This window comes from Rhinolophus sinicus, linkage group LG02 (assembly GCF_036562045.2).
Source record: "Rhinolophus sinicus isolate RSC01 linkage group LG02, ASM3656204v1, whole genome shotgun sequence".
NCBI lineage: Eukaryota > Metazoa > Chordata > Mammalia > Chiroptera > Rhinolophidae > Rhinolophus > Rhinolophus sinicus.
In genome coordinates, this window is record NC_133752.1 from 95,058,841 (window position 1) to 95,074,711 (window position 15,871).

Consider the following 15,871-nt stretch of genomic DNA (forward strand, 5'->3'; position numbering starts at 1 on the left):
CAATCACAATGCAGTGTTAAATGTGCTTGATGATGGAAAAACAGGGTCACCCAGGAGGGTTACCTAATGCAGACTTGGATCAGACAAGTCCTCCTGAAACAGGAAGGGACCTAGCCAGGCTAGGACCCAGAGGAAATAATAGAAATTGGCTGGTCAAATACAGTCCTAGTGGGATGGGGGAGTATCAGCAGTGCTCTCAGGGGAAGGAACAGTGTTGATACAGGCCAGGGAGGGAGAGAGCATGGTGAGTTCCAGAACTGAAGGTTTTCAGAATGCTTACTGAGTAGAATGTAGCAGAAAACTGAGAGTTAAGTGTGTAGAAGTGATGAGGAGGAGCCAAATGTTAATGGGCGTTCTAAGCCAAGTTAAGGATTTTGAATTTTACTCTGATGGTGACTAAGAGCCTTGAGTTGACGTATAGAGGGGAGGGTACATTACACATTTTCACTTTTTAAAGAAAGAGCACTCTTTCTTTCTGCAAAGTGGAGAAGAGATTGGAAGTATGCAGGACCGGGCAGAAGGGGGTTGCTGGGGTGTTCTAGATGACAGGTGAAGGGGTCTTGAAACAGAGATGTGGTGGTTGGGATGGACTCAGGGGCATTTACAAGGAGAACCACCAGCACAGCGCTTGCATGTTGGGAGGGTCCATAATTGTGGAATGGCTACGTGGGTTGGGGGAGGAAGAGGTGATGTCGAGGATGAGGCCAGCTTTCCGACTTGGACAGCTGGAAGTAGATTAATGCCACTTACAGAAATGGGGAACTCAAGAAGAGGAGCAGGTTTGGACTGAAGGAAATGAAATGTTTTATTTTTTAAATGGTGGTAAAATATACATTATAGAAAATTTACCATCTTAACCATTTAAGTAACTAATAAGTGAATTCACTTAACCATTAAGTAAATTCACATTGTTGTGCTCTCGTCGCCACCATTCATCCACGGAACTCTTCATCTTGCAAAAGTGACATTCTGTACCCATTAAGCACTAAGTCCCCGGTCCACCCTCCCTGCAGTCCCTGGCAACCACCATTCTTTCTGCATCTCTGATTCTGACTATTCTAGGTACTTATGTAAGTGGAATTACACAATAATTGTCCTTTTATGACTGGCTTATTTCACTTAGCATGATGTCCGTAAGGTTTATCCATGTTGTGTCAAAATTTCCTTCCTTTTTAAGACTGAATAATATTCTATTGAATATATAAACCACATTTTTGTTGATCCATTCATCCACTGACGGACATCTGGGTTGCTTCCACCTGCAGGCTATGTGAAGAATGCTGCTAGGAACAAGGATGTACAAATATCTCTTTAAGTCCCTGCTTTCATTTCTTTGGGGTATATGCCCAGAAGTGGAATTGCTTGATCATATCGCAATTCTCTGTTTAATATTTTGAGGAACTGCCATAATGTTTTCCAAAGTGGCTACACCATATTATATTCCCATCAGCAGGGCACATGGGTTCCAATTTCTCCTCTTCTCACCAACACTTGCTAGTTTTCATTTTTTACATCCTCATGGGTGTGAGGTGTTATCTCACTGTGTTTTGATTTGCATTTCCCGAATGATTAGTGATGTTAAGCATTTTCTTCGTGTGCTTATTGGCTGCTGTGTGTCTTCTTTGGAGAAATGTCTATTCAAATCCTTTGCCTATTTTTTAACAAGATTGTTTATTTTTTGTTGTTGTTGAATTGAGGAGTTCTTCATATATTCCGGATACTAACTCCTTATCAGATAATGATCTGCAAATAGTTTCTGCCATTCTGTGGGTTGCCCTTTCACTCTATTGTGTCCTTTGATGCACAGTTTTTAATATTGATGTTGTCCTATTTATCTGTTTTTTTCTTTTTTGCCTCTGCTTTGGGTACCAAATCCAATAAATCCTTACTGACATTAAATCCAATGTCATGAAGCTTTTCCCCTATGTTTTCTTCCAACAGTGTTACAGTTTGGAAGAAACTGTACATTTAGGTCTTACATTTAGGTCTTTGATCTATTTTGAATTGTTTTTGTATATGGTATAAGGTAAGTATCTAACTTCATTCTTTTGCATGTAAATACCCAGTGTTCCCAGCACCATTTGTTGAAATCCATCCTTTATTTGTAACGCAAAGAATTTTGACCAGATAGTATCTGAGTCCCATCTGGCACTTAATGTTTTATGAATCTACTTCCGTATAGTTCTAAAATGACTACATTCCAGTTCCAAATTGTATTCCCTTGCCCTTTATTTTAGAATCTAATAACTAAATCTGTATTTATTTAATCTACACCCTTTGTGATTTTTTTTCACATTCCCTCAACCATCAGTTTTTCAGACTGAAGAATCCTTATCTTATTTAGTCTCTCCCCATAAATCACGTCCTCAGGCTATCCTGTAATCATTCTCTTACTTTTCTGGACTTTCTGTTGTTCGTGATACCCTCCTTGAAATGTGGTGATAAGTATGAACAGCATTTTTAAAACATGCACCATCATTTTATGAGTTCTTTTCATATTCAGTCTTATGAATCTAGTGTTTTAGTCAGCCTTTTGACCATATCAGCACATTGGGCTAATCCTTTGAGGGAAAGACCTCTAGTGAACCCCAGATCCCATTTCTTAGGACCAGAGCTAAAGTTCTTTCATTTTAAATACTAACATTTTTTATTTATAGTTTAAAAATGCAAAATTTGCTTCAAGGATAATATTGCATTTTCACTGATCAATGTGTACAGTGTTTTATGAAGTCTTGAAAAGGTATACTCTTTGCTTACTACTTAACAAATATTTATAGTATTCATGCTGCATGTAAGGCACTATTCTACAAGATAGGGATAAACAATGAATGAGGTAAATAAATAAATATTTGTTGAATAAGCAAAATATGTATTTCCTATGGAGTGCAGAGTTTACTATTTATCTTTTAGTTCCACTTTATAAATTATATTGTACAGTCCTTTTTGTCTTTATTTTTAATTTACTTTGATCTGTCACAGATGAAGAGTGGTATGTTGTTTTCCACTATGTTATTTGTTTATTTTCTCTTGTAATTTTATTTTAACCAATTCTGATTTATTTAATACTGTTTTATCTCCACTACTGATTTTTTTTAAAACTTCACTTACTGCTTATCAACTTTAAATTCTAATTTAATATTAAGATTGCCATGTGTTACCAAACATGGTCTTGGCAGAAAACAGCTCTGTAAACTCCAGATGGTTAATTAAAGAGATAAATGAAGAAATTACTTTCAGAAGTACAGTTAGGGTTAAGGGAACAAACAAAGGATGGTGAGGTCCCTACAAATTAGCAAAATTGAGAAATCTTCACTACCACTAGATCCAAACACAGGGTGATGAAACATTGTTAGATTTATTTTTACAACTATTTTATTTGGCCTTATTTATGACATCATGTTTTATGCTTTCTGTTTTTTCTATGCTAGCTCCTTTGTTTTATTTCTTTCTCTTTTTCTTTCTTTCTTGTTTGTTACATAGATTATTAAAAAATAAATGGTTATTCTAAAAAGAAAGTTATGATATTTTACTTCCATAATTCTTCCCCTTCCTGATGTTTATAAGTTTCGTAGGGGGCTATAGATTCTCCTCACTAAAATCTATGTAAACCTCTTTTTTAAGAATTACTTTGCCATTACATTCAATTTCATCCACATTTACCATTTAGTTATTTACATATCAGATCTGTTTCAGTGTACATTATAAATTTGTCACAATAAAACATACCCATTCTTAAGATTTCATTTTGATTCATCTCTCAGTTAATTAGAGTATATTTATTCAAGAATAGTCAAGAGTAGTGTACTTTTCCAAGAGGATCTGTGAATGTTTGTTGCCATCATACTTATATGACCGTTCAGTTAGGTTTAGAATTCTTGCGTTGTAACATTATCTTAAATTTCTGTGAACCTTGCTTTTGTGGAGTCTGAATCTGATTTCCATTCTTTTGTATATAAGATGCTTTCTTTTTGTATTTGGGTAGAATCCTTTATCCTATGGTTCAAAAATTTTGCAAAAATGTGTCTGAGACTCTCTCTGTCTGCTTATAAAGCCTTTTGATCTCAGAATCATGTTTTATTTTTCCTAAGGAAACAATTTTATCTATTATACTTTTTATTATTGTTTTTGTTCAATTTAATATTTTGCCCCAGGACTATTTATTATCTTTAGACCATCTCTGTTCTCTTTCTTCCACACCTATCACACACTCTTTCATAATTTTGGTTTTTAATGTTTTATTCACCATGGAATGAGGAGTGCTCTGCCTAGGCCTGGTTTTGATAGATAAGGCTTATGTGGTGCCTTTTGCCTATTTCCCCATCAATTGAGAAAGCAATGGAATCCTTTAGCCCAGTTTTGGATGATGATAAGGCTTCTCTCTAATGTGGCATTGCAGAACTAACATGCTATTTTCTCCTGGTCCCACTGGTTATATAGGAGGAAGTTGATAAAAGTTTGGAGCATTCTGAGGAGCCTATAATTGTTCATTGACCACATGTAGTTTATGGAAATTTGTTTCTTCCTCTTTTGTACCTGCTCAGGGCCTTCTTTTTCTCCTTTTCTTCTTCATCAACCTCTTTGAAAAACTAATCAATTTTAAATAACGCCACATCTTCATCTTATCTCCATCAGCCTCCTGCATGTGACTTCTGCTTCCACCATTCCACAAAAACAGTCCCTATAGAATTTGACCTTGACCTCCCAACTCCTAAAGCCTACAGATACATCTTCAGCCTTGTCCTTACTTGACCTCTTTGTGGCATTCCACACTGTTGATGGCCCCCTCCTCCAGAAGACTCTTTTACCCCTTAATCACCATAATACCCAGCTTCCCTGGTGACGATCCTAATCATCAGACCCACCTTTTGACTTTACCTCTCACTCACCTATCATGTCAGTATTAAACTTGCCTTCCCTATCTTCTATCTTGTCTCCCTGAGAATCTCACTTGTGACTGACGTTTCAGCTGACTTCTTCTTTGCTTATGAATCCCAAATCTGTATCTAATGATGACCTGTCTTCTGACTTCTTGCCTATATTTCTGATGACTTCCAAGAACATCCAACTATATTACCCGAACTCAACTTTTGAGGAATCTTTAATTTCTTTGAAAATATGATGAAAAAGTTTTCCCTTCTCCCCCCACCAAATGCAGATATGCACAACATTCTGCATGTAATTTCAGGGAATTTGTGGACTGCTGGAACCCATCTATGCCTTCAGGATCCATGGGCTCCAAGTCCCTAACTGTTGGACTAGAATAAACAGGATCAAGTCTAGATGCCTTAGCTTGGAATCAGAGATTCGTCCATACTATCATATGGCCATTGGTTATCAGTTTGTTCTTGCTCAGATCCATTGTGCTGTGGAGCATATAACTTATGTTAGGCCACAATTTTTATACATATTTGCTCTGGTTTAGGCCTTTAGTCTGGATGCTGATTTTGAAAATCCTATTTTGACCTATTGGTATCCACGTTCTTCAAATGGCTAGGCTCAAAGGGAAAATCAAATTTTTCTAATTCTGTTGTTTTTTGAGGGTTCTATAAGATAACTGGTTTTTCCATCTTCCTGTAAGACATTTTAAAATGTACTTTCTCATGGTTTAACTTAGTATAGCCTATTCTGCTTTAAATAAACTACTAGTTTCCTTAAAGCATAGCCTTCATCTATCCTTGGTATTGTAGGTTAAAGCAAAAAGCTGTACGTGAACTCAGGTAGTCTGACCTGCTACTTTAGAATATCAAGCAAACACAGAACAAAAGCTAATTTCCATTGCTTAGCAGAACCACCATTTTCCAGATGAGATGAGATTTACATCTACCCTAACGTCATTCGACCAACTGCCCATGTGTATGATAGTAGCAATCCTTCGCTATTGTCTTGCAGGTTTCATCTGTTCCTGTAAAAGCTTACATTTTATAACTCAGCTTGCTCAACTGGAAACTTTTCTCTACCCTTTCTGGCATAATCTACCTTCCTTCCTAAACTGTGTCCACTTTTGGTGACTGTACAAACAATAGGAAAGTGTGTTAAATGAATCTGCAAGTCTAAGGGGTGAAGAGATGGTTTCATTTTCTTACAGTCTAGGAGATACCTGGTCTGAAAGCTTGAGCCTTGGAGCCTCTAGAGACATAAATGATTCCACAAAGATTGAAGCTTTTTCTCTGTCCACATATCCCAATAAATCCTCAAGCATGAACCCTCTCCTGATTGGAAGGACAGGGTTTTGAAAACATGTCTCTATTCCAAGCTTCTCCAGAAGCAGTATCCCCCTAAGGACTTGGAACTGCCTTAGCCATGCGTTTTGGGTAGAGCTGCACACTCTGCCCAGAGCACAATACTAGCTCAGAACCAATATCATGTTCCCTAGGGCCAGTGCTAGAGGATAGATAGGCATCTTCCTCATTTACCTGATTATTCTCTTCTATTTTTGTGAATTTATTTACCTCTTAACGCTGTTGACCTGGCCAGATCCACAATAGCTACCTCTCCCTCCGTCTCAATTCTAGATTGGGCCTCCGTCTCAATTCTAGATTGTGCCTTCTTTTCAGGTCCTGTCTGTATTTCTTGTCTACCCTTTTTTATGTCAACTGTTACCTGCCTTGACCTCTCTCTGCCAGACCCAGCCAGATCTGGCGTGCCTTATTCTATTTTAGACATGCCTTATTTGATATTAGTAACAATTATAAACTCTAAAAATTCATCAGGTTTAACAAAGTTATCTCTTAATATTTCTGTGTTGAAAGTAAGTAATCATGAAGAAGTTTTAAAATAATGAAAATAATTAGAAAACTCCATTCATAATTAGGTTTTAAAAAATATTGCTCCTTCTACTGTTGTTAAGAACAATATAATCATCGATATTCATTTATAACATTTTTTTCTTTACTTTCCATAATCATCAAAGATTTTTGTGGCAACAACTATATACTTTTACAGTGCCAGGTGGGTACTAGACTAATCTGGGAGAATCACTGCATAAATTATCGAAATGTCTAACCACTATGCTGTACACCTGAAACTAATATGAAATAATATTGAATGTCAACTGTAACTAAAAAAATAAATAACTTAAACATTTTTTTTTTTGTAGGCTAGGTTATGCAATGCCATTGACATTGTATGTCAAAAATACAGCTGAAACACACAAACACATAATACATTCTTTAGATTTGGTGGTTGAATAGTTTTAACATGCATCACCACCATGGAAAGCCCAAGTCAGTATGCCTTTGACCTAGCACCAGAAGGAGGAAGGTGTTAATTACCACGTTGCCACAAGGTTTATGAACTGACATTAACATCTCAGCAGGAGCAGAAGTGACACAATAGCAATTTCTGAGAAGAGGTGAAGAAAAGCATCATTATATACAGATTTATTTTCAGTTACAAAACCTCGTGCTTTTTATTTTAGTGATATTGAACAAATACTATTTTTAAATGACATTCCTCTATTAGTAGCAGAATTGAGCTGTCATCTTTATTATCTGCATAATTAAAACATAAATACTTCTTGGTGTAGCAATTCAATGAGGGTACTTGGTTAATATGGTAATTCATCTTTTAAATCTATCATAGCCTTACTGCCATCAGCATTTTTGAGGTTTGGTGAACACAGCTGGATTTCGAGAATACTATCAGCAGGGTTGAGAAACTAATTACCCACAATGTTTAAATTGCTTTAAAAATCTTTGCAATAATTGCATATACACTGTTTTTTGAATGCAACAATTATATACTCAAAAGTTAGTCTTTTCAAATTAATTCTTTTGGCTGATTTTCCTGATAGAACCTGTGCTTAGAATATTCTGTTTAGTAAAATTGATTTAGAGCCATTAGGGAATTGTTAATTATAAATCTAAGCATTTTAGGTCAGATACTGTAGAAAAGTTTCAGATCTTGTTTATTCAGAGAAAACTAATAAGGCCTACATATATTTTAAAACATCTTAGAAGCCACGTACTTCAGATTTAAATGTTAATCAAAGCTTTTTTAATGAAACCTGCTTGAATTCTAATTTTTAATGAAAGGAGCAGGGATTAAAATGACAGGATTACAGGACATGGTTCAAGATTGGTTTAAGATGAATGAACAAAACTGTTAGTAATTTAGCTTGTGCCAGATATGGCCAGATCGTTCAGCATACATCTAGGTATCAGATGAACAAAGGCTAAAAGTATTTGCAAATATGGTGGCATCTGAATGTGACACTGCTTCTGTGAAAGGGATGACTTAAAAAATTATGGTTGAAAGAAGACAGAAATATTTTAACTTTAAAATGCAAACCTAGTTGAGATAATTTCTGAAAAAATTTCTGAAAAAAAACCACAAGTTAATTAAAATATGTATAAGTAATGAATTAGTTCCACATGTAGATGTCGTAATCTAAATTAGTATTAACATTTTTTGCAGATTTTTATTTTAACAGAATATTGTTCTCTTATATATCAGCATCCTAATAGCACATATCACACATTCTGCTTTAATCATGTAAATTGACTTTATAAAGGTTAATTAATGGAGAATCAAACCAATGACAAAATTTTATGAAGGAACTGTAAATAAATTAGCAAGGAATTATTTGTAAGCTGTTTCTTTTCAAAGTAGTGTTACTTCTTAGGGAATTAAAACTGAGTTTGGTTTAACATATATTTTCTAGTACATGCTTTTTAATGAATAGTAACTTATTTAGAATTAACACTAGAACACAAAACAAAAAAATTAGGTTTTCATGTTCTAATTTAGTTTAATGCAATATTTGCTTTAGTATAGTAATGAGATTGTCATTTTTTTTTTTTTAAACTCAAACGAAATCAAGAAAAGAACATTAGGGAACAAAAAGAACATTAAAAATACTTTGGTTTTTAATTTAGTGTTTTATAATGTGGTGAACATCATGGTATGCACTTTGAGTCATTACTATTTGTTTTCAAATAAACAAAACTATGCTAATATATGTTTAGATTAAGTTTCTGGTAACTTAGCAATTAAATCACTATATTAATTTTTGCTGCATCAGCACGTATTGCAACTTAAGATAAAAGATGATTATGATTTTTATATGAAATTATAAATTCCTTAAGACTTGGAATTTATTATTTTATTTATTATTTATTAATTTTATTATTGTTTATATTATTATTATTTAAGACTCGGGATCATACTTCATTATTCATTTTTACTTTTTCCTCTTCTCTTGAGCATCCAGCTCATCAGTACATCTTAGGTATTTTTCAAATATTGTGTTTATATTTAGAATAAACATCAAATAAATAGGTTTTTATCCTTAGCGAGATGATAGGATGTGTGAACACAGCACCATGCCAGCCACACAGATTGGTGTTAAATAGTTCTTGCTAAATCTGAAACTTGCCATAGCATTGGTGTCATATAAGGGAATAGGAAAAAAGGCACTAACCATGATTCATTGTGCAGAATCCCTGTGCTCTAAAGGTTAAATAGGAATAGACTTCGTTTGGTTTAGACTCTGTGACTAAAGCTAGCAAACAGCTTGAATTCCTGTCATATTTTGGATGGGGAAGTAGTAATATTTGCACAGTTTTTGCAGAAAAATTCTGATTTTTTTCCCCCTTTTGGTTTATGAAAGCTGAAAACAGAAAACTTTTTCACGAACAAGAAGTTGAAAAGTGCCTTGTAGCCCTTCTGAGTTCTGAAAGTGATGGAACGAAAATTGCTGCTTCCCAAGCTATTTCAGCAATGTGTGAGAATTCGGGCAGCAAAGATTTTTTCAATCATCAGGGTAAGCAAACTGGAAGGAACCATTTTGTACATTTTTAGGTGACCATATTCTAGTTTACGTGGATGTTCGTAAAGTCACATTTTACATTTCTTTTGCTGCAGGGATTCCGCAGTTAATTCAGTTGCTAAAAAGTGACAATGAAGAGGTAAGGGAAGCTGCTGCCCTGGCCCTGGCCAATCTGACCACTTGCAATCCTGCAAATGCCAAGTAAGTACAAAAAGGTTCTGCCTTATGTGGGTGATCAGAGTCCAAGAAGTGCTCATTTTAATACTTTGGCTTTCCAGGCAATTTACCTATTCTTTCAAATGGTCCGTCTTGGGAAAAAACCTTTATGAAAACCTCAGGAATCCTGATGAAAATAAGTCATCAGGTAGGCCTGTTTTGCAAAGGTCCGGTCATATGCTGCATAACGATGTTTTGGTCAATGACCAAGCACGTGTATAACGGCAGTCCCAGGAGATTATAATGGAGCTGAAAAGTTGCTATTGCCTTGTGACGTTGTAACCATCGTCAAGTGGTAGGGCAACACATTACTCACGTGTTTGTGGTGACGCTGGGGTAAACAAACCTGCTGTGCTGATCAAAAGCACCATATACCATAGTTTTACTGTAGCTTTTCTGTGTTTAGATAGGTTTAGGTACACAAATGCCATTTAGATACACAAATATTTATAGTATTCAGTACAGTAATATGCTGTACAGGCTTGTAGCCTAGGAGCATAAGCCATACCATACAGCCTCGGTGTGTGGTAAGCCAGACCATCCAGGTTTGTGTAAGTGCACTCTAGGGTGTTCATACAATGACAAAACCGCCAAAGGACATATTTCCAAGAATGTATCTCCATCATTAAGTGACACATGACTGTTATAAAATCTTGACTATTTCTGGGCTAGTTTGGAAAATGTGCAGGCAACTTGATTTAGGTCACAGGCTAACTCTCGTGGAAGGTTCTAGTACAAATAAAACTGGATAATGCTGTCTTAAAGACAACATTGTATAACAACATTTGATAAATCTAGAAAAAACTTAAAAGATCCATTTTAAAGCACCATAAACATTAAATAAATCTAGAAACATTTAAAAAGTCAATTTAAGACAACATATTATGGTAAATACTACAAAGAAAGGTTGGGAAGGAGCATCCTCTGTATTCTAAGCATGGTATGTGATTTATAGTCATTGAAAAATTTAATTATCAAGATAATCTATCAACTAATGAGGAAACTGAGGCTCTGCAAAATTACCTAATGTTCTTGGGTATAAATATTTATTATAATAGCTGAGCTAGAAATTAAACCCAGGTCTGTTGGACTCCAAAGTCTATATTCTTTTCTCTACAGAAGTTAAGACTGCCTTATAAAACAGTAAGAATTTCCTGACGGTAACTTTTAAAAATAAAATAATTATATACTCTCCCTGTATCTCATCTTGTACATGTGCTAGGGTTCTCTAGAGAAATGGAACCAATAGAAAATAGAAAGATAGATAGATAGATAGATAGATAGATAGATAGATAGATAGATGATAGATAGATAGATAGATAGATAGATAGATAGATAGATAGATAGAGGTTTTATATATAGGAATTGGCTTACACAATTATAGAGGCTGAAAAGTCCCATGACCTGCTGTTTGCACTCTGGAGACTCGGGAAAGGTGGTGGTGTGATTCAGTCCAAGTCTAAAGTCCTGAGAACCAGGGAGTTGATGTCTGAAGACAGGAGAAGACGGTTGTCCCAACTCAAGCAGAAGAGCAAATTCATCCTTCCTCCTCCTTTTTTTTGTGCCATTCAGGCCCTCAATGATTAGATGATGCCCACCTACATTGGTGGCAGGGGGTGGGGGAAGTGGGGGAATAGAAGGGGTATATTTACTCAGTCTGCTGATTCAAATACTAATCTCTTCCTGAAACTCCCTCACATACACACTAAAAAATAATGTTTACCAGCTATCTGGGCATCCCTTAGCTCAGTCACGTTGACACATGAAATTAATCATCACAATACATTAGTTATTAACTTGCGCATATTATTGTTTTGTAGTATTGTGGCTAAAATTACCTTTCTCTAACTTGAAATAAATCCTCCACCACTGCCACCATATACTTAACCTATTTCTTACCCTTTCTTTCCCTTTCTTTACTCCCACACAAATATTTTAATGCAATGACGAAAAATCTAACAATGCCCGATAAAAACATAGCCAAAATGTATAAACATCAAAACAAAATTGTGTTCCTCTAATAGCTACAGTCTTTACACAGTAATTTCCTAAATTCAGGGTCATCATCATCCGTATGAAAGCACACAAATTTCTAGAATATTGAGTCATAATATGTAGCAATTTGAAAATAGCATATTGAGAGGGTTTTTTTTCCAGTATAATCATGCCAGTGCAAAAATCTTATCAGTGGCACTAAAATACTTCCATCTCCAGTGCATTTAGATTTATATATTATCGAGAATACTTTAATAGGCCTCCAGAGTATATAGATGTCTTGATTTGATGTGAGAATGTCTGGCTTTTACTGTTTCACAGTTTTATATAACATCATAGAAAATTAGGATGGTAAGTAGTTCTAAAAGAGGCTGCCAACAGACTTTCTCTTTCAATTACCTATTTCACAGATTTTTGTCATCTGACTGTACAGTTCCATTTTACCAACATAGAAAAGTCAATTAGGACAAAATGGTGCTTGATATCTATGATATCAACATTATTTTTGTAATTTGATTTAATTTTTAAATTAAAAAAATTTAATTACTGTTATTTCTTTAATCTATTATATACTGTCCATTCAGAGTTTTGTTTTGTTTTTTTTCAACTTGTGTTTGGTAAGGGATCTGAGACATGAATGAAAGTGGTTTTATGGATATTCTTTGAGGCCTACATAGTTTTACTTTGGACTTTGTAAAAGTAAATGTTTTTGAGGAGTAAATATTTTTGAGGAGGAAATGGAGTCAGAGTTGACATGTTTGTGCCAAATGCTGAAGACTGGAGCTGAAAAAAGCTTTTATAGTCAATCAAAAGGAATGAAAACAAATAAGCCATGTTCAATGATCCTTCCAACAAGCTTCCTAGAGTATTTAATTAACACAGAAGAGACAACAAAGATGACTGGTTACTTTGATAAAAAATGTTTTCTACTTAGATCGTCTTTAAAACATTATTAGCTTAAACTCAGCATTAGTGAGTGTTGCCACTGCGTTTCCTAGCAAAGCGCTATAGAACTGAGGCCCAGTCATGGTTCTCCATCCGGAGTGGCTGGACATGGGGGTTAGAAACAATGAGAAAGTCGCTTTTCCACTACACCTAAATAAGTGAAGGAGGAAAACACCCAGAGCTCATGTCTTTCAGGTGCATTGGGTAACCATTTGGATACCTGATAATTTGTTGCCTCATTTTGTTAAATGCAGTTAAGAATTGAGAATTCTAATTTTGTTTGTTAAAATCTAACCCCTTCTCCAGTAAGTCTAGTATACGTCTGACATCATACAATTATTACAATATTATTGACTGTATTCCCTGTGCTTTACTTTTATATCCCTGTGACTGTTTTTATATCTGACAAGGTGTACATCTTAATCCCTTCCCCTTTTTCATTCATCTCCCTAAACTCCCTCCCATCTGGCAACCATCAATTTGTTCTCTGTATCTATGAATTTGTTTTTGTTTTGGGATATTCACTTAATAAGTTATAAAATGTATAATCACTATGTCGTACACCTGAAACTAATATAATATTATATGTCACCTGTAAATGAAAATTTTGTTAAATTAAAAATAATAATAATAAAGACAGAAGATGAAATTTAAAAAAAAGTAACCCCTTCTCCTACACTCATATCTTGTGCCTAAAATGGATTTCTAATTGTTAAACTCAGGGTACCTTCTGGAGCTGGAGGCTCATTTCATGAATTGAGTAAACACTGGCATGTTATGATAACATAAAATACTTTTCATTCTGTATTATCTGCATAATACAGATTATTTAAAATGGATAAAAATATGAAAAGACAATGAATAAGAATAAAAAATAACTATTTAAAGGCATAGGAAAAGAAAACAAGAACAGCCAGATTTACGTAACGTGATAGAAGAAGAAAAGTAAAATTACTTTATAAGTGAATAAATAAAAAGTGAGAAGGCTAAAACAACCCCCATATGAAGAAATAGATGAAAATGCAACTCAAGAAGCATTAATGAATTTTATATAAAAATGTAATCCATTTAATTAATTTGAACACCATTATCCATTCTTTCTTGATTTACTGCTGATCTCTTTGACAATTCTTAATTTGTAGTCCTTTTTGGAAAGCAAAAAGTTAATCTTTGAAAGAGGTAATGTTATTTTCAGCTACATTTCGTGTTCTATTTACTTGTACTCTTCTATGCAATTAGTCATATCAAAGTTTTGCATTACTTATGCAAGTACCTGAGAGAATTCTTCTTGGTTGACATTCTTTTGAGGGGCACATCTTACATATTATAATAATATTTTCAACTATTAATTTATAACATCACTGCCATCTGTTGGGTCCAATCAGAATGAGAGTTTTTAAGTTATCCCAAGAATAAAAAGGGTTCAATGTTTTTCATTTCTTTCTGCTAACACTAACTAAATTTTGACTATTGGTAAATTATGAAAAAATTAGAAAATAGTGTGATTATTGACTAGATATTGTTTTCAAAAGGTACAATTATTTTAGGAAAACAATGAATAAAGTAAAAATATAAAAAGTAACAATCATAATTATTTTAATACTTATAGATAAGTAAGTAAAAACTGTGGTTTTGTTATAGAAAAGCCATACTCAAGTCTACAGTTTACATAAAGATCATATGAATTCTGATTCTTCATTCTTCTTCTGTACTATCTCCACAAAGAACTGGGTGATTTCCCTAAATCTTGAGACCCCTTTTATCTCCATTTCCTTGTTTTTTTTATTTTTTATTTTTTATACCCTTCCTTAACTTCCCACAACAAAGTTCAAATGGGAACAAAAATAGTGGTTACTTAAAAAAAAAAAAAATTTGATTGATTGCTGGGCCACTGCTGGCCTCCACAATAGCAGAAACAAAGAGCTCCTCTCTAGGGACTGTCCTGCTATTGTGTGACGTCTGGTCAGGATTACAACAGAGGAAGTGAGGAAACAGTAAGGCGTACACCCCAAAAGAACTCCAGAAAGAGACAGAATGCCCCCAAACTATATGGATATACGTTTGAGTGCTTTGGGAACTTTTGAATGTCCTCATTATATATGGATGACCTGTCATTTTGTGTTATCAGTATTAATATTTCTCTTCACTAACATAAAAATAAAACATTGACTAAATAATTTTAATACCTAATAGAATTATTCATGGAGAACCATGCTTAAGAAAGCCAGGCAATTTGTAGAGAAAATGTTTAAAGGCTATGCCACATCCAGAACCTCACACAGTAAGTACATCAAGAAAAGGCAGTGGTTACTTCATTTATTCAGTGACTCAAACCCTATCAGTCAGGTCAGTATTGTCAGGGAAGGGCCTGACCTTAAGTGTCTTCTGGGAATGTGAAAGCTCTCTAGTGTGTATAGAAAGCACACTATAAAGTGTGTGTGTGCGTTGTTTGTTTTTCATTCACACCCCATTAAATAGAGTTGAGGGAAGGCCATGTATTTGTATATTTTTTACCATTTCTTTTCATTTCTTTTATTCTATAAATTTAAGTATAGACTAATGCTATTTCTTATAATTGTCAATATTTTATTGTTCATTTAAGGCTGTGGTGCAGTGAGTGATGATAGTCATTTAGAAGGGAAAAAACCTACCTCCCTTAAAATTGGCAAAATACCACAAGTTTCACTCCCCCTTCTCCATTCCACTAGAGGGATATCTACCTTTGAGATGGCTAGAGATGTGTACTATCACTCTTTGAAAATAAATTTTAACATCTGTTCCAGATCATACGTGTTGGCCAATATGCACAGATTCATTTAGAATAAGTAATCTTGTCACTTAGAATACTTTTTAATTAAAGAAACATTGACCATAGAAATAATCCACGGTGATATATAAAATTAAAATACAGTCCCATGAAAAATGCAAACTCCGGTTATAGATCTG

At 34.5% G+C, this 15,871-nt stretch overlaps 1 protein-coding gene across 1 annotated transcript in view; it reads left to right on the forward strand.

Annotated features, from left to right (window-relative positions):
• The window catches only part of ARMC3 (armadillo repeat containing 3), a 78,273-nt gene that overhangs the window by 35,395 nt on the left and 27,007 nt on the right, over positions 1 to 15,871 (forward strand). Inside the window, exons 9-10 of the mRNA XM_074324839.1 lie at positions 9,611 to 9,763; positions 9,865 to 9,970. Coding sequence (XP_074180940.1) covers positions 9,611 to 9,763; positions 9,865 to 9,970 — 259 coding nt within the window. The remainder of the gene's footprint in view (positions 1 to 9,610; positions 9,764 to 9,864; positions 9,971 to 15,871) is intronic.